The sequence below is a fragment of the Zalophus californianus genome, chromosome 10 (assembly GCF_009762305.2).
Source record: "Zalophus californianus isolate mZalCal1 chromosome 10, mZalCal1.pri.v2, whole genome shotgun sequence".
Classification (NCBI taxonomy): Eukaryota; Metazoa; Chordata; class Mammalia; order Carnivora; family Otariidae; genus Zalophus; species Zalophus californianus.
In genome coordinates this window covers 10,299,882-10,319,949 of record NC_045604.1, presented here as the reverse complement: position 1 = coordinate 10,319,949, position 20,068 = coordinate 10,299,882, and the positions used below count along the sequence as shown (strand labels likewise).

Sequence of the window (20,068 nt, the reverse complement as noted above, 5' to 3'; positions counted from 1 at the left end):
TCACTTTCGCTACATTTTAATAGTAGGTACTTTAAGGGATTATTTTTTAGGTCTCGTCAGCAACAACAAACAGAAGGTACTGAGTACTCCACAGGGTACAGAGCGCTGCCAAGCACCTTAGAACATTTACAGGACTTGGAGAAAATGTGGTTCTCGCCCCTTGAGGAGCTGACAGTCGGGGGCTGATAACTCAGTCTAAGGGCTGAGTGAACAACAAGGTAATTTATTAAGGCAAATTCTTCATCCCCTTGAGCTATTGTGGACTGAATCATTTTTGGAATTAATCTAATTAAGACCGGAGACAAGACTTAAATTTGGTTGAGAATTCTTTCAGGCTCCAAGTTTTTAACATCCATCTTAACGGAACCGACAGACAACAAGAAGTAAAGACCAGCTTTCTCGAAGTGCAAGGGCTAGAACACTTCACTGTGGCTACTTATTTTAAATAGCACACATTGAACCTTGGGCCTAGGGTTATTACACTAGTTTAAAAACAGGCCAAGTACTGGCGCTGCGTCCCTCTCGTGCTACCATTTGTCATTCAACATAGTGAACGTTAAAACGTGTGGGTCTGCATCTAACAGAGAGCCCGCCCCCAATGTTAATGTCCTGTGTATCAAATATCCACCTCGTGTGTCCTCTGAAAGTTTTATTTATGCCCCATTAAGTCAAAAGTAATGTAAATAGTCAAATTATAATAAGCTAATGACCTGCATATTTCCATATAGATGAAAGTCAATATATCTACATAGGAAATAAATGGCAATCCTATCTACCTATATAAAAAGAACTAGAGTAGCTCCAGATTTTGCATACTCACCACTCTAAGAAGAGGTATGCAGGCTTTAATGTTTCACAATCAGTTGTCAGAAAAACAGCAGTTACTCCTGCAGTATCTCATTAGCATCTGACTCAAATTAGATTACATGACTTAGAAGACGTTACAAAGCCATCTAGAAATCTGTAATTATTCTGACATGGTTCCATCATTAACCCTAGAATCACTATCAGAAAGAATAACAATGTGATGTAGAAGAGCAGCTAATCAACGGACTACAAATGTGCTCTTTCAGAAAAACAATCTGGTCATCTGGAAAAACCACAGCTACAACCTGGGAACCCTCCCATCTGGGATAATGATCTGGCCAAGGCACACGATTTCTAAACAGGAAAACTATGAGATCAGGGTGAATTTAGGCCACCTCGGAGGAGCAGCCTATAATTTTCCAGACTGACCTCCCTGGGCAGCATAAGCGGTCCAATTCCTCCTCTCAGAACAGTTTCATACTCTCCTACCCCCATCAACCCAGAGTTTGGCATTAACTCAAAAAACCAAAAAAGCATATTGGAGCAAAAGTGAACGGATGTGTAAACTCTAGCACATTCTTATTGCTGTATTAATTTTGAAGACGAGCACATCCTACCCACAGCAGTGTTGTTCCAGGAAGCAGGGCAGGAATAGTGGTAAGTTAGAAAAGAGACTATGAATTGCACAAATACTATAAAAGTAAAAACATGTTTCAAAACTACAATAAGCCCGTATCCAAAGGAGTCGTCTAGGTCAGTGGCGTGCTGGGCTGTGAATCCCGCGGGCTCGCTCTGGCCTGCCGGCGCCCGCGAGGCCTGCCACCTGCCTGGCAGAGGGGGGATGCGCTACACGGAGCCGGGAGGGTTGCTACTGGGTGGGAGAATTCACAGACGTTCCAGGTGACTCATGTCAGGATCATTCCTTGTGCAAAGTCTGATGTAGATGAAGATAAAGTGGTTTCTTGGTCAATAACTGCAATTTCTTTCTTTTAAAGTCAGTGGGTTTCTTGTATCTGTAACCACAGTAGAAAAGTCATGGTTTAACATACTTGGATAACTGACCTGCTGTACAGTCACACACTAAGGAGAACCAGTCAGCATTACACCGGTACGAAGCATGTGCGCGCATCACTTACAGTTCTATTACAATCGGCCCGGCTTTAATTTCATCCATCTCCATGAAAGCAAAGCACTTGGTGCTGGTGAACCTTTTTTTAGGCTTGTAGTGTTTGAATTCAAAGAAGATAGCGGCACCTATGGAATGAAAACAAACCACATCAGCCACAGATGGCGTATTTCCATCGTGCCCATCAGTTTCCTCCATCACCGGAAGCACCGAGCACGCGGCAGCCGGCATAATCTGACAAAGTAACCTTTGTCAAACGGTCTCTCCGATGACAGCACTGTAGCTGCCTCCTAAACTCTTAATGTGAACGCAGTGACATTTCTCCATACCCTCCACTCCTACACGGCACAGCCGAACTTCCTGAGCTGGGCTGACTTGAGAATGTACGTAGTTCACACACGGGGAGAACGCCTTAAATGCCACACAATGAACACAGAGGATGCTAGGGAAGCATGGACCTGATCCACGGACACTCAGCAAGTAGCCGAGGCCTGTGAGAGTTCGTCAGAACATCCAAGCTCACGGCTCTGCTCCTCCCCCTGAAACAAAGGCTCAAAAATTCAACCGTTTTGGGTGTTTTGGAGTTTAAACAATATAAATCATGTTCTGGTTCAGTGTTTAACTATTACCTGTTTTCTAAGACCTTTTTAGTATTCAAAGCACTGTTCTGTTTCTCCTGGAATTACCCGTTTTGGAAGACAAAGGTCTAAAGAAGAGCAAGCCTATTCCTAGTCCACTCCTCCCCCAAAAAGCGGCAATGAAAAATTCAGATGTTTTTATCTCCCCAAAGCCCAACAGATAAGCATTCCCCACAGAAAGAAGCTTACAATAAGTTGCCTCATCAGTGTAGCCAAGAACAATTTCTTTTTTAAAAGATTTTACTTATTTGAGAGAGAGAGCACACGCGTGCGTGCGAGTAGTGGGAGGGGCAGAGGGAGAGAGAATCTCAGGCAGATTTTGAGCTGAGCACAGAGCCCGACGCGGGGCTCGATCTCACGACCCTGAGATCATGACCTGAGCTGAAATCAAGAGTCGGACACAATCAACTGGTTGATTGTGCCAGCCAGGTGCCCCCAAGAACCATTACTTTCTAAAGGCGGCACAGAAACTAGGAAGGAAGTTGGGGTCTCACTCTTAACCGGCTACTTACTAGTTCTGCCTGAACCCAAGTGGGGCTGGATCTTGCTTGGCTTTTAAGGACAACACACATCCAATACTTTTTAAACCGAGGACAAAACTCACAAGTGACAAGAGGTTTAACAATGTTCAGAACTGGGCGCCTGGGTGGCTCAGTCGTTAAGCGTCTGCCTTCGGCTCAGGTCGTGATCCCAGGGTCTTGGGATCGAGCCCCACATCAGGCTCCCTGCTCCGCGGGGAACCTGCTGCTCCCTCTCCCACTCCCCCTGCTTGTGTTCCCTCTCTCGCTGTGTCTCTCTCTGTCAAATGAATAAATAAAATCTTAAAAAAAAAAAAAACAACAACAATGTTCAGAAGTGTGTGTGCCATCCTGGCGCCTGGATCCAAATGGAGCACCTCCTGTCACAGGAGGAAAGAAACAGCAATTGCTCGAGAGAGTGGGACGTGGGTGAGGGACAGACGGGCACACCTGACCATCTACTCCCTGCCCCCACAGAAGGGTTACAATTATTAGTCCCCAAGTTATGACCCTCCGTATCTGCCAAAGGGTAGCTTCTCTTCTCCCCTCCCACAGAAATAACAGAAGCAATTTATTAAAAACCCTCACAGATTTCTAAGATAGCCGAACCCACTTCTTCATCTCTGCAGCTGTGGAGCCCATCTCCTTGTCATCATGACTGTGTCTCAGGTCTGAATAAATGTGAAATAAAGTCACATTTGCAAACAATCCTAAAGTTCAAGTGTAATACCATCATTTGAAGGAACTTAGAAAATGTTTCATTATTCATCTGCATCATCAGTAGATAATCTATTTCCTGCATCCCGGGTATGGTACGCACAGCTTTGTCCTTCGTGGTGTTTTTAAGGAAGAATGGAACGTACAAGGCGGCAGTGTACGGAGGTGAGCGGAACCCCTGTGAATACGAAGACGGCGCCTGCGTCAGCGTTCTATCTACTGCACACAGTCAAGTCAAAGCTCGAGAAAATGAACAGATTCTGAATCTAGTTCTACTTTCAATATCTCGCGAATCCTCCAGAACACAGTGCGCTACAACAGAAAAATCAGCCCATATCACAAACCTTTCCCAAAGCAGAGGACTTAAAAACAAAAAACAAAAAAACCCCAAACTTTTGTTCATATTTTTATGCAGATGGCCTAACACTTCATATTGAAATTTCTTTAGCATTACTTCTTAAGGCCATTGTCTCTGTATTCTAATAGCGATTCTCAAGCTTTGGTGTGTATGAGAACCATGTGCAAGCCCCCTGAGAGACTGCTGAGCCTGGCCGGCGTGTTTCTGAGTCAGGAGGTCTGCCAGGAGGCACCCCCCCCCCCACACCAGCATCTAACGTGCCTCCAGGCGCTACTGCGGCTCACACCCGCGGCCATGGCACCAACGGAAGCCCCGCGAGACAAGTCTTCCAGTGGTGGGGCCAAAGCGACGGAGCACCAGATCGGAGAAGATGTCAGATATTTTAGAGAATACGGCGATTGTTCAAAAGGTACAAGCTTCTTGCAAAGAGTGAAAATGCCAAAAACTGCAACTGAACCTCGGGTGATAGAGGGATCCCCAAGTCTTGTTCTGGAGCGTCGACACTCCCTCGGAACACATGGAAAAGCATTTAGTACCAGGAACTGGCCAACTTGGAAATGTAACTTCACCTTTTTAAAAATGTGTTTTTGTCCTTTCCCAACCTCCTGCCAACCAAGTACGAGTTATGGTATCTTTCTGCCCAATAAAATCAGCTGGAAGAACAACAACTTGTTCTTTCAACTATTAGAGACTTAACCATCAGGGAGCCTTGGGGAGCCTCTGCCCCCTCCATTCTTCAGTAAGAGGAAAACTTCATTCTGTTGTCCAAGATGATGAAATTTTATAATCAAAGAACATTTTATTATAGAACTGTTATTACACAACTATATCATACAAGTCCTAATTTCCACATTTAAAAAATCGCTATTTCATTCAAGTCACTGAACACCGTGTGGTGCGTGCTTCTGCCCACCGCGCTAGGTTGCGGGCAAACGAACACAAGACGAGAACTCCAGCCACAAGAAGCCAATGTTTACCATCACAAACCAACCTTTGGTTAATTTTTCAACATGCTTCTGGAGCTCAATGTCCACGTTAAAATGAACATATGTATCTTCTTTTCTTGAAGCCACAGGAGTATCTTGCACAGGAGTTAAATCTATGCCATTCAGATCTAGAGAGAAAAAAGAGCGTTTCAAACATATAGACTCAGAAACTGCAAACGAACCACAGAGGGTTAGGTTTCCTAAAGAGGCCTGGCGGAAGCTGAGAGGAGAGTCTCAGATACCAGACACTCCCCCCTCCCCCGTGTGAGCAGGTACCACAGGGAGCTGCTGGTTTCCGGAAGTGTGTGGGGGGAGCTGAGGACAGAGACAGCAGGAGGCCATCTGGATGCTAAAGAAAGTTTGAAGACAAAGTTTGATCCTTCTTGTTAAGAGGGGAAAAGAACTTTTGTCTTCCTTATGCCACTATACTGTTGTATGCAATAAAAATTTGGAAAATGAATGATATTACACAGGGGGACCCCTACCCCTATTTCCTACCTCAGTCAAGTGCATGGGCGTGGAAAGGCCTTTGATCAAACATTAGCAGAATTCTCCTGTTGTACTTCAGTCAGAGCCAATACAGTGGACATGAAAGCTGCCAATGAAACCTTTCTCTAAATGAGTCATTCTTTAGACATACTACCTAAATTCTGACTGTACCTGCTATAAAGTAACCTGATTTACAACAACCAGGTGGTACTATGTATGATGTGTGGTTTTAATTTCCTGGAGCCAGGAATCTTCCAGTTTAATCAAATTCAACATGGACTCATTTAATGTCTGGTGTTTATGTATTACTCAACAGACTCCTATCTTAGAGAACTTAAAACAACTTAGTAACTTGATTATTCAGTTCAGTGTGTGCAAAGGTAACACAGCACCTAGCACATCATCCTTCACTTTTTACAGTGTACTGTCCCATGTGAGATATGCAGTTTTAAATGGCCTATCACATAATGTAGGGTATCAAGACTTTCCAATAGACCGTGGACTTGGGAACCGATAACAACAGAGGTCAAGTATTTCAGCACTGGCGCTGTGGATCATGTGGTCTCCATGTTAAAATTCTTCTCTGTGTCTGTATATCTATGATTGGTAAAAGTTCAATTTCAGTCCCTGTTTCTTTGGTTTGCCTCAAAGTGCAGATTAACTGTAGATGAAAATTGATGGGGCAGGGATTTCTCAATAATAGTATGACAACCTCATCCTCAATCACCCAATAATTATTTTTAAAAGACTGTTGAGTGCTTTACAAATAAAGTGCCATATAAAGGCTTGACACCAACAAAAGAATTCCGTGAGTGCGGATTCTGTCCTAAACCAAAGACTCAAAAAGCTGTTTTCAAGGAATAAATGGTATGCCACACTGGACAGGAGAAAACAAACAAATCCTGAAGACGACCATGCTTAATAAGAAATACAATGCTTCTTTCATGGCCCCAGCCTTGGGCTCAGGGTGTGGATGTTTATGGATGTGTCCTACTTCCCTGTCTCAGGACGGTTCACTGGAGGCCCGATGTTCACACACCCCTGCAGGGCTCCCCTGTGTCTAAGACACCACAGCAGGAAGCAGAGCACCCGAAGGGGAAGCGTGGGGGAACAGGAGAGCGTGGGGCTTGGCAAAGAAAACCACACTCCCTGAGAAGGTGGAAGGAAGTATATGCTGTTGAAGACAGTGTGTATGTCCGTCTAGTCAGCACCCTGGATGGGATTTTAAGAATATGGAAGTTTACCAAAAAACCCTCAAAAGCAAATGTGCATGTCAGTTATAAATAATGAAGTATTTTTAGAAACTTTCTCAGAAATACTCAGTGAAGGAACGATGACGGCTGCCCAGGGGTTTACCCTCACTGTAGGACGAATGCAAATGAACTGTCACAGGTGCAAGGACCCACCCCCACACCTGCCTGTGTTCCAAGTGCGAATCAACATTACACAGTTTGCCAGAGGGGAAAACGTAGAGTTACTTACCCTTTACGCTAACTGTGATATAGGGATCGATGCACTGCCCCGCATCCTTCAGACCGATTTTCTCAATTCTGATGGTGAGTGACGTCATTCCTGGCTCTGACGGCAGCCTGGGTAGTAAAGTGCCTGACGAGGGAAGGGCAAAAAGTGAGCTCTGGCGCAACTGCAGAGCAAATACTGGAACAGCACAGAGAAGATAAAGCCTTGCTCTAACGGACTTAGCAACTTGCCAGACGTTGCTGTAGTTTCCAAAACTTCCAAACACTCAGTGTGATTCTTTTGGACAGATATTTAATAAGACACAAGATACATCTGTACTTCCTTAATTCATATTCAACACTAAAGCGTAAGTCAGTCAAATCTGTTGAAGATTCAGTTCACTCAAATTACCGCATACTTAATATACTCATGTCATATATATATATTTCACATTTACTCATACTACGTAAGATAAATTTCATATCTCTGTATGAAGTGGTAGAAAAAGACAAGGAGCTTTTTAAACTTTTCTTATATTATCCCAAAGTTTGAGAAGCTTAATACCAGAATCAATAAATCTTTTAATTCTTTTTAAGATTTTATTTGTCAGAGCGCGTGCGCACAAGCAGGAGGAGTGGCAGGCAGAGGGAGAAGCAGGCTCCCTGCTGAGCAAGGAGCCTGACACGGGCCTCGATTCCAGGACCCTGGGATCATGACCTGAGCTGAAGGCAGATGCCCAACCGACTGAGCCACCCAGGTGTCCTAATCAACAAATCTTTTAGTTATTAATGGAAAAAATAACTTACAATTCAATATTTATGTATTTAATTAAATAATTTTATAATCTAATTTCCCAGCCCTTTCTGTATTCTATTCTGTCTGATCTTTTCTCTCGGAAATTAATCCTGTTGAGAATGGCATACGCAAGAGCACCTGTGTATCTGAAATCCTCATACATAACAGCTAAATTTTTTTAAAACTGAAAAACCACCCAGAGCCACACCAAAAAAATGACATCAAGAAACCAACTGTAGGGCGCCTGGGTGGCTCAGTTGGTTGGGCGACTGCCTTCGGCTCAGGTCATGATCCTGGAGTCCCCGGATCGAGTCCCGCATCGGGCTCCCTGCTCAGTGGGGAGTCTGCTTCTCCCTCTGACCCTCCCCCCCTCATGCTCTCATTCCCTCTCTCAAATAAATAAAATCTTTAAAAAAAATTAAAAAAATCAACTGTACAGTTTATTTCACATCATCTACTGAGAACAGATGTGAACCAAAGTTGATTTAATCTAATATGCATATAGTATCTCAAACTAAAGTATCTAACATTTATAAAGAACTTTGATTGACATTTTTCATGTTTCTGTCCAACAGTGTGTTATCCTACTTTTAATGATCAAGTATTTGAAATATGTGTATCAACTTACTACCTTCAAAATAGAACATGTGATTAGCTGCACAGGCTTGAGGGGATTTTGGGGAGTGATGGAAATGTCCTCAAATTAGATCTATCAAACTGGTAAGACATACAACAGTATAGATCAAAAGTCATTGAACTGTACACTTACAATGAATGAATTTTATGACAGGAAAATTACTATAGAAATTCAAGAGTCTTGGGGCGCCTGGGTGGCTCAGCTGGTTAAGCGTCTGCCTTCGGCTCAGGTCACGATCTCAGGGTCCTGGGACTGAGTGAGCCCCACGTCAGGCTCCCTGCTCAGCGGGGGGCCTGCTTCTCCCTCTCCTCCCCATTTGTGTCCTCTTTCACTATCTCTGTCTCTCTCAAATAAATACATAAAATCTTTAAAGAGAAAAAAAATTCAAGACTCTTAACTGGTGATACTTGTTAAAGAAAACTTTTGGCTTATGAAAAGTTAGAAGTTAGAAAACCAAAATGGAACACTCAAAGCAGTATTCAATACCATTTCAAAAGTAAAATTATAACATTACTTTTTCACATGAAATAGGTCTTTGACATTTTGCCATATTTCAACACATTTTCTTATTGCAGCCACTGTCTCTTTTAAAATATTTTATTGTGAAATCTAACAAATATTTAGAAAGGCAAATAAAACAAGGCAACAGCCTAATGAAAACTGGAAAACAAGCATCCATGTAACCATCACTTAGGTCAAAAGATAAACATTACCCCAGGGGTTCCCTTCTATCACCACCCAAAGTGCTTCCTAATCCCTCTCCACTATCCTGGCTTCCAAAATAATTGCTAAAAAGCACTGTATTAATAATGTGTTGCCTGCTTTTGAACTTGAGATTTATCTGACTTTTTGCCAGTAGCTGTAATTAGTTCATTTGTAGGACTATATAGTACTGGTGTATAGTACACGGGTTTTATCAACATATAGCACAGTTTATGCATCCATTCTTCTGTTGACAGGCATTATGAGTTGCTCCAAGTTTTTGGAAACTGAACAATGCTGCTGTAACATTCTTGTACACATATTCTAGTACATGTGAGCACACATTTGCAAAAGAGAGGGATCACCAAGTCACACGGGGCATTGCCCTCCTGTGTACCACATGAAGATAATCTGTGTTCAAAGTGTTCACGCAGATGCCCCCTTCCAGCACTGCTCCCACTGCACCCCACCCCCCGGCCCCCCATGATGCTTGGGGCAGTCAGACTTTTTTAAGCTAATTTAGGTGTAAAGAAAAGTTGATCCAGTTTTCATGTGTGTTTCTCCATGACCGACTAAGGTTGAGCCCCTTTTCATTTTAGAATGAGCTTTTGGATTTCCTCTTTTCTGAAGCATCTGTTCAATTATTTTGTGCATCTTTTATCAGAATGTTCATCTTCTTCTTATTTGTAGGAATTCTCTAATATTTTGACATAAGCTTTTGTTGGATATGTGTTTGTAACTAGCTTCTCAGTGGCTTACCTTTAAAAAGAAACTTTATATTGAAGGATAACATATTAAAAAGCAAATAAATCATGTACAGAATCTAAGTACAGCTTGATGAATTTTCACAAAGTGAACATGCCTGTGTAACCACCACCAGATTCAGGAAAGACATTGCTGGCATACTAGGAGCCCTCCTGTGTCCCCAGCAGACCCAAGGCATTTTCTCCCCCGAGAGATAACAACTGTTCAGGACTTCTAACACCACAGATTAGTTTTACGTGTTAAGCCCTTCTCTGTTAATGGTGTATCCTGATTATGATAAATTCTAAATGTTAATATATTCATATTTCTTAATCTCTAAATTCCTTTATAGTCACCACTTTTTGTCCTATTCAAGCATCGTTCCCCACTCCAAGATCATGAAAGTGTTTTCTTATAAGAGCCTTATCGTTTTTCCATTTGCATACCAGACAAAAATTAATTCAAAGTGATTGTACAATTAAATGCAAATGAAAAAACGAGAGAGAGAGAGAGAGAGAGAGCACAAGCAGGAGGGGCAGAGGGAGAGGAGAGAGAGAATCCCATTGGGCGGGGAGCCCGACATGGGGCTCGATCTCATGTCCCTGAGACTGGGGCCTGAGCCGAAACCAAGTCAGATGCTTAATGGACTGTGCCACCTAGGACCCCCAGCACTACTTCTTTAAAAGACCATCATTTCTCCCATTGCTCTGCAGTGCACCCTGATCACAAATCCAGCATGGGCTGTTCTGGGCTTTCCATTCTGTCTCATAGGACTGTTTCCCATCCTTGTACCACTACTATAATGTCTTAATCGCTGTAATTTTCTAAAAAGCCTTGACATTTGGTAAAACAAATTCTCCCCTCTTAACATTATTTTCCAAGAGTCAGCTACTTTTGGCCACTTGCATTTCCATGTAAATTATAAAAACAGCTGTCAAGTTCTTTAAAGCAAATCTACTGGAATTGCAGTGAAGTTCAGGTCTTTAGAAATAGTAACATCTTTACAAACTGCTTCTTCCAATCCTTGAACTGAAACAGACCTTTCCATTTATTAAAGATTTCTTAATTTCTCTTGATAGTTTTATTATTTTCTTCACAAAGGTCTTACACTTGTTGGATTTATTACTAGGTATTTGATATTCTATACTATAATAAATGTTATAATATTTATTTTCTAAGCAACTGTTGCTTGTTTATAGATTAAAAAAAAATCTGTACTTAAGAATTGATTCTTTCAAGGAACCATGCATACTAAACTCTCTTATTAATCCTAATTACTCATCTGTTGATTCTTTTATACGTACTATATATATATTCATAACATCTGCAGATAAAGGGAGGGGATTTTCTTCTCCTAATGTTTTTTATTTTTCTTGTCCTAGTGTACTGGCTAGCACTTCCAGACACTGTTAATAAAAAGGTAATAGTAGGCACTCTTACTCTTGCCTTGTTCTTGATCTGAAAAGGAAAGCTTTAATTTTTACAAGTATGATTTTGGCTCTAAGTGTCCTTTAGAGAACACCTGCAGATGTGTTATGTTCTCAGTCTGCTAGAAATTTTTTTAAAGATTTATTTATTATTTTACGAGGGGGGAGGGGCAGAGGGAGAGAATCTCCAGCAAACTCCCCACTGAGCACGGAGCCTGACTTGGGGCTCCATCTCACAACCCTCAGATCAGGACCAGAGCTGAAATCAAGAGTCAGGTGCTTAGCTGCCTGAGCCACCCAGTCTGCTAGAATTTTTTTTAAACTCAAAAACAGATTTAGAATTTAATTATTTAAAATTTAATTTATATGAGAGCGAGCGAGCAAGCATGAGTGGTGGGGAAGGGCAGAGGGAGACTTCACGCTGAGCAGGGAGCCTGATGTGGGGTTTGATCCCAGCACCCTGAGATCATGACCTGAGCTGAAGGCAGATGCTTAACCAAATGATGTTTCTAGGTGCCCCTAGAATTTAATTTAAAACATTTTCTGCATCTATTGAGAAGACTGAGATTTTTCTCAATCTCTTAAGGTGAATCACCTTGATGTACTTGTAACAATATATTCCAAAAATCACTCACTAGTTCATGGAGATTTTCCTATCTGTGATCTGTAGTATTCTATGTATCACAGTTTACTCAGCCAATCTATGTAGGCCAGTCAGGCTGTTTCTAATATTTTACTATTACAAATTATACCACAATAAATCACCGGATATATGCCAGTTTTTGATTTTTTAAAAAATTTTATTGGAGATGGATCTTCAGAATAAATTCCTAGAAGTAAGATGGATTGCTGGGCCTAAGAAAAAATGTCTAATTTTGTTGTTGTTAAATACTGATGAATTCCCCTCCGGAGGGACTGTACCTGTTTGTACTCTTGCCAGCAATGAATGAGCATGTTCCCCGCAGCCTCAGCAACAGTTTTAATTTGTATGTCTATTATGTTACATATCTTTTCACATGTTTAAGGGCCATTTGTACATATTTGTGTGAGTAAACTGTCCATGTCCTTTGCCCCATTTTCTAATGTGCTTGTGGCCTTTGTTGTCACAGCTTAAAGATTTCTTACATATGAAGGATGTCAGCTCCTTATGTGTCTTTTTCACTTTGATTATGGCTTTTTTTTTTTTTTTGACAGTCAAAAGGGGGCCTCTGGGGCATCTGGGTGGCTCAGTTGGTTAAACATCTGACTCCTGATTTCGGCTCAGGTCATGATCTCAGGGTCATGAGATTAAGCCCCGCGTTGGGCTCTGCACTGAGCGTGGAGCCTGCTTAAGATCTACTCCCCGCCCCACCCGCAAGTGCTCTCTCTCTCAAAAAAAGGGGGGGGCTGCTTATCTAACTTTCAAAGCCAATGGTAGATTCTCCTTTTATGAAAGATGTTTTTCCCAAGTGAATATTAAAACTATTTCCACTTTAAAAGATAAATTACATTATTTTTAGTTTTAAAAATAAACGTGTACACATATTTAAGCCTATATACAGATAAATCAACATACTCGTATAATAATTTTGAAATGGCTAAGCCTATATTTGAGCTTGATCATGTCATTCAATAAGAATATGTTTTTTAAAATCTTGAAAAATTGTGTCTTGGGCTACTTTTAAATTCATATTGCTTTGCTTATGATTTTAGTAGCTTCACTTTTCAACGCTGTCTAAATTTTCTGGACATAAATAACAGGTTGTAAATTTATATCTTTTATTTAAGTGAAATCTACCAAGCCTACCTTTATTTTTTATTTTTAAAGATTTTATTAATTTGAGGGCGCCTGGGTGGCTCAGATGGTTGAGCGTCTGCCTTCGGCTCAGGTCATGATCTCAGGGTCCTGGGATCGAGTCCCGCATCGGGCTCCCTGTTCCTTGGGAGCCTGCTTCTCCCTCTGCCTCTCTCTCGCTCTCTCTCTTTCTCTCTCTGTCTCTCATGAATAAATAAATAAAATCTTAAAAAAAAAAAACAAAAAAATAAAATAAATGGTTCATTCTCAGTTAAAAAAAAAAGATTTTATTAATTTGAGAGAGAGACAGAGACAGAGATGAGTGGGGGAAAGGCAGAATGGGAGGGAGAAGGGAAGAAGACCCCACTGAGTGGGGCTCTATCCCAGGACTCTGAGACCATGACCTGAGCTGAAGTCAAACACTTAACTAAGGCACCCAGGTGCCCCCCCAAGCCTACCTTTAGACAAATTAAATCTCTTTTTGACTTAAGCAAATTATTTAACAATTATGTTTGCCTTCTGAGTTTTTAAATTTTTAAAAGAAGCAGTTATTAAGAAAGCTAAGATTTTTTGTCTTTTTTTTTCTTCAAGAAAGGTTGGATGAAAGTCATTTTTAATTTTAAATGGGAAAAAAACTACTTTGAGTCATACCATATCACATACGATACCATTCCTCATCAGTCTTATAGTGGTAGTGTTTACACAACTGTATGCATTTGTCAAAACTTATAAACTACACACTAAAAAGCATTAATTTTATACATGTAAATGATACTTCAGTAAATGTGACTTTAAAAAAGTCACAGCGAACCTACAACTCAATAAATTATATAAGAACAAAGGTGGAAAAAAAGTCACAATTCTTAGAACCTTTAGCCACCAAAATGCAGACACTGCCTAGGCATCACTGAAATCTTGAATTCAGTGGTTCAGGATTCTTCAGGAAAAAGAAAAGAAGTAAGAAAAAGAAATGTTTTCCTGCTTTACAATTAAATGTCAAATGTCATCTTCCTATTTCAATGATTTCAGTAAGTATAACTTTACAAATGTTTTTAAAAAAGATTTTATTTATTTGAGAGAGAGAATGAGCTGGGGGGGGGGGGGTGGGAGAAGGAGAGGGAGAGGCAGACTCCCCACTGAGCAGGGAGCCAAAGGAGCTCAATCCCTGAGCTGAAGTCAGACACTTAACCGACTGAGCCACCCAGGTGCCTCTACAAATTACTTAATAACACTCATATCACGAACTAAATACAGTTAATTAAACTGTATGTGCTCTTTCTTACTTTTAGGAAAAAGAAATTCAGCGAACGTAAGGGTTCAGTAACCTTTCTGTATCTCTGAAATGATATATCACGATGCTGTGTCAGGATACAAAAATCTATTTAGTTTGGGCTTAATCCTACATAGCAAATGGATTTAGTTTATGGTACAAGTTCTTCTTCAACTCAGCAACCTAAACCCCATAAAGACCTTAATCTGTATCATGGTTTACATCATCTACTTTAAGGATCTTATCTGCTATCAAAGTACAGAAAAGTGAGCAAACCACCAAATCAGACTGAAATTTATAGTACTGGAAGCTACATCAATTACAATATGTGGTTTGAAAAGGGAATGACAATTAGTCAGTAAGACAACAAAGTAATTTCTCTCACCAGCTTGGCCAATTTGAAATTTCCTATGTATATGACAAGATAAGAAAAATATACAACTCTTCATAAAGTGAAGCCGATTGGAAATAACGCCCTTGTACCAAAGAAGCATTTGCACTAAGAGCTACCATCTCTAGTGCCTGTAATTTCACCAGTGACCCCCGAGTGTAGATCCTGCTACCCCCACTGAAGGGATAGGCGTCACAACACGTTCAGCATGTGACCCCAACAGTGCTCACAGCTTTAGCCATAGTACCGTGTTTCATCTTCATGGTAAACTGACGGGTTCGACACTGTTATTATCCCATTTTATAAACAAAGAAATTGAGCTTCAGATTGGTTTAGGAAACAAGAGCAAAGTCCTTCAACTAGTCACTGTCAGAGCCTAGACTCCAGCCCAAATGTTTTGTCCATGCTGTTCCTGCTCCAGAATGCCTCCTCCCCAGGGAGTATTAATATTACTATACCTTTTTTTTTTAAAGATTTTATTTATTTATTTGACAGAGCGAATAGAGAGCACAAGTAGGCAGAGAGGCAGGCAGAGGAAGAGGGAGAAGCAGGCTCCCCACCGAGCAGGGAGCCCGATGTGGGGCTCGATCCCAGGACCCTGGGATTATGACCTGAGCCGAAGGCAGCCGCTTAACCGACTGAGCCACCCAGGTGCCCCGATATTACTATGCTTTTATTACCAAGAAAGCTATCTGGATGACACACAAATTGTATTTAGCTCTACTGTAAAGCTTCTAGGGTCTATTTCAAAATGCATGATAACCTTACAGCATATTGCTATCACACCTAAAGTGAACTAGTTTACCAGAAATGAAAACTGTGCACTGTATAAGAACAGAACAGAGCAAACCAGTGATTGGGAGAGGCAAGAGACTTATCCAGGGTGCCTGCCTAGGTCATTTACAGAAAGGGAAGATCCTTATTGAGATCTTCTGCAAATAAAAACGGTTTGCCATACATTATTTCCTTTCCTAAAACAAGATGGGGAAGAAAAGAGTATTTGTTCAGTACCCATTCCCCTTGGACCCAGTCTTAATGACTACATTTGATTAATTAAAGAAGTGCTTACAATAGTCTACAGAAAAGAGTTACCATAGCAGGCCTGAGACTGTTATTGTCAGGAAGGCTTGCTGGCAAGGCCACCCCTGGGCTAGAGCCTGGGAACTTGGATTTTGCGCATGTTCCCACCATCCCTCAATAAGGATGGTCACTATCTGTAAACTGTGCAAACAATATGGTTTATGCTGAATATGTGCTTTCCTTCCGGGAGTCTGGAACTCTGGCCAGTGCTAAGCAGAGGGTGCTGATGTGATCAGCCCCTAAGAACAGCGCTGGGCACAGAGTCTCTAACAGCTTCCCATGGACACATTTTACATGTAGCACAACCTATGTGACTCCACTGGGAGGGGACTCTCAGAAGCTTGCACCTCATGGGGTAACTGGGTGATGGGCATTAAGGGGGGCACTTGTAATGAGCACTGGGTATTATATGCAACTGATGAACCACTAAATTCTACCCCTGAAACTAACAATACACTCTATGTTAATGAACTTGAATTTAAACAAAATCTAAAAAAAAAAAAAAGCCTGCATCTGGTTTCCTCCAGACTTTGTTCACTTGTGCACCTTTTCCCTTTGCTGACTTTGTTCTTGTCTTTGCTCATTGCAATAAATCATAGCTGTGAATACAACTATATCCTGAGTCTGTGAGTCTTCCTAGCAAATCACTGAACTTCAGGGTGGCCTTGTACACCCAACACAGATAGTAAGATACCTTCAGACCATGGCTATGAAAATTTGCTTAAGATTGGCAAGTACCAAAATAAGTTTTAAACACCCTAACCTTGGATTAAGCTATGCCTGTTTTGAGATCAGCGATACTCACCAGGAACTCTAGCAGGAAAGGAATCAGGAGACCCTGCTCCAGCACCACCCTCTTCTTCATCTTCTTCAAATTCCAAATTCTCTTCTTCACCAGGTGCTAAAATTCTTCTACATGCAAAATGGCAAACAAAATAGTGAGCTATAAAACTACCCTAGAGAGGCATTATAGCCACCCATTTCCCAGGTAAGATGTGGATACAAAAACTGTTGACACAAACACAAAAATGTTGACCTACTGATATTAAAGATATCAATACTGATATAAAAAAAATGCAGATATATCTGAAAACTAGGTAAAAAATAAGACAATAAAATAAGAAGACAAATATTGGTGCTTAATTATTTTACCTTAAGGGGACAGGCTGAACGTCAAATGGGAATTCCTTATTATACGTAAGAATATTCTTTAGGACTAGAATAAGAACAGAAAGAAAGACACAAATTCTTCTATGAATCAAAATAAAAAATTTTATTAGAAATGACTGATTTTTAATCACTTTTACTATGCATATTAATACTTAAAAAAACTCCCACGACGCATTTGTCCATTGAAGGTCTTAGCAAAATGAAAATATCCATAGTAGACTTCAGGTACCAGTACTTTGTAAGATTTCCAAGGAAAGTAAGTTCCAGAATCTCAGAGCCCTCACAGAAAATAAACTCCAAAACAGTTGTATGTACAAGGTCCTAGGTGAGACACAGGGCAGCAGAGAAAGAAAAGATCTCCTTCCTGGAGTACTTCAATTACAAGACTGGTGCAAAGATAACCAATTAGAGGTATGTGAGATTATTCTGGTCTATGTCCTGATTATATTTCTCCTCAACTCCTTAAAACTGGCAAAATTAGATAAAACTGGTTACAATTTCCATATGCCATTTACGATAGTTTATTACATACATAGGTACATACATCTACATACATGCATAGACAAATACACAAAGAGGGATTTACCCTCAAGAGAAGGCTTCAGATAACATGGCACCCACCACCCACCACCTTCTGCATTAGTGTATGGTCCATAATTACATTCTGGCATGTAAACTTTAAGAGAGATGTTCTAGGGACGCCTGGGGGGCTCAGTTGGTTAAGCGGTTGCCTTCGGCTCAGGTCATGATCCCAGGGTCCTGGGATAGGGTCCTGGGACAGAGTCCCGCATCGGGCTCCTTGCTCAGTGGGGAGCCTGCTTCCCCCTCTGCCACTTCCCCTGCTTGTGCTCTTTCTCTCTCTCTCTCTGACAAATAGAATCTTTAAAAAAAAAAAAAAAAAAACTTCAATTAAAAAAAAAAGAAACGTTCTATAACTGCCTACATTTAGAGAGCTACTATGAATACCTTATAGAGTTACTAGAAGTATGTAATTTAGTGCTTCGTATCTGGTGTCATGGGTCTTCAGTAACTATCTGCAATCACATGAAGGTAAAGTAATGGCATTAACTGAGCAATCCAAAAAGTTCCCATGATTTTGTACTCAACTTACTCAGCCTCATTTCAGAGTGCTGTAGTTTAGAGATAAAAGAGCTGCGGCGTATATGCTGTCATCCCAAAGCAGGAAATCCCAGAGTGCAGGCTGTGCTTTTATGACTGATTCCAACAGGAGTCAGAGGTGTTTTTCAGACTTCTGTTATAGGCACTCGGTCTGCTGAGTGGTTCAGTGCGAGAGGTCTGAGTCTGGGTCTAGCTCCTCGTTCGTCCTTATGCTCTTTGCCCTCCAGCTCTTACCCTCATCTTTCCTTTCTCTTTCTTCCTCTCAACAAATGGGCACCGATTGCCCGCCGTGTTCCAGTCCCTGTTTTAGGTGCTAAAGATATGGCAGTGATCAAGACAGGGGGTTCTTGCTCTCATCTATGGATCTTAGGCTCTAGTCAGGAAAAGCAAACAGTAAGTAAAGCAACAAATTAACAAGGTACTGTTAGACTGTGGTTAGCATCGCAAACGACAGGGTCAGGAGTGTAAGTGGAGCAGGGGGACAACTTCGGCTAAGGTGGACAGAAAAGTAACTTGCTGGAAGATAAGTGAGCCATACCCTGGAATGAGAGGATGCGTCCAGAAGCAGCACGGGGGTGAGGGCTTTCCAAGTGTTAAACAACAGGCTAGAGGGGCGCCCGGCTGGCTCAGTCAGTGGAGCTTGCGACTCTTTATCTCGGGGGTTGTGAGTTTGAACCCCACATTGAGTGGGGAGATTACTTAAAAATAACATCTTTATAACAACAACAACAAAGGCCCTGAGGCAGGTACTGGTTTGGCTTGTAATTTCCTGGAAGGTATTATCATGAGCACGGAGCCCATCATGGTTTGGGGACCACGTGGCTCACCCCACAGCTGACATCTGATGGTGCACCTTTGCCAGGAAAAAGTCAGCACTCCCAGCCCACTCTCACAGAGCATGGCCTGCCACCCTCCTGAAGGCCACACTCTGAAAATGACAGACACACTGTCAACAAAGTGTGTTCTGCTTCTGTGGCTGACTTGTTCCATTTTTCTGGTGGGTAAAATGAGTAAGTTCTTCCCATCTGAAAGGTGGATTAACATCAGAAAATGAAATAAATAGTACTTTCAAAATCTTACTTGTATTAGTTTCAGACAGGATTATCAAGAGACTTTTTTTTAACCTTAAAACCTACATTAGCAGAATAAACCAAGTCCCACATATTAATTTTCCTTTCCTTACAGTATAAAAAGAGGCAGAAACAGCTTGACTTAATCTGAAATCTATTCAAATACCAATTTGTAGAAAATGTTTAATTCTGATAAAATAAGTCCTAAGAACTGCCTAGCTTTGAGAGATGCAAAATTACAGAGCATATCCTGAGATATAACGTACACATTTACATCCCTTTAAAAGGCAATAGCAAATTAAAATCACCTAAAAAGCTAACTAAGTATGATGAAGGGAGAGGTCCCAATGAGAAGCACTATATAAATTCAAAATATAACAAAATAAATTCTAATACTATCTTTCCTTTCCATTCCCACCCCTAATCTTAAAAAAACAAAAACAAGCAAACAGAAAGCAAGAAATAGAAGACTAATGCAGATTTTAGTCCAATCTGCCACTAATACATGGGTCAATAATCTCTCAAGAGCTTGAACTGGAAACCCATGATATTTAGGATTGATGTTAATATTGCACCATTATAGGTATCACAACAGAATACAGTGGCAGGAACACAGGCTCTGGGGTCACTTAGAACCCTGGTTAAAACCCAGTTCTGGCATTTACAAGCTGTAAGGTCATGCAGTTAGCAAACTGCAACTGAATGGACTTATTTGAGTATTCGGGTTAATGGTAATTGTAACCATTAATATCAATGAAAGATCCTACAAGGCAATAGGAGAAATCTGTAACA

General features: G+C 41.1%; 1 protein-coding gene across 1 annotated transcript in view; it reads right to left on the bottom strand.

Moving 5' to 3' along the window:
• Window positions 1-20,068, bottom strand: part of AIDA (axin interactor, dorsalization associated) — a 38,361-nt gene continuing 18,293 nt past the window's right edge. Inside the window, exons 5-10 of the mRNA XM_027610540.2 lie at window positions 17,070-17,133; window positions 16,723-16,829; window positions 7,122-7,244; window positions 5,156-5,278; window positions 1,944-2,061; window positions 1-1,820 (exon numbers count right to left, since the gene is read on the bottom strand). Of these exons, the coding sequence (XP_027466341.1) occupies window positions 1,724-1,820; window positions 1,944-2,061; window positions 5,156-5,278; window positions 7,122-7,244; window positions 16,723-16,829; window positions 17,070-17,133 (632 nt within the window). The 3' untranslated portion in view covers window positions 1-1,723. The remainder of the gene's footprint in view (window positions 1,821-1,943; window positions 2,062-5,155; window positions 5,279-7,121; window positions 7,245-16,722; window positions 16,830-17,069; window positions 17,134-20,068) is intronic.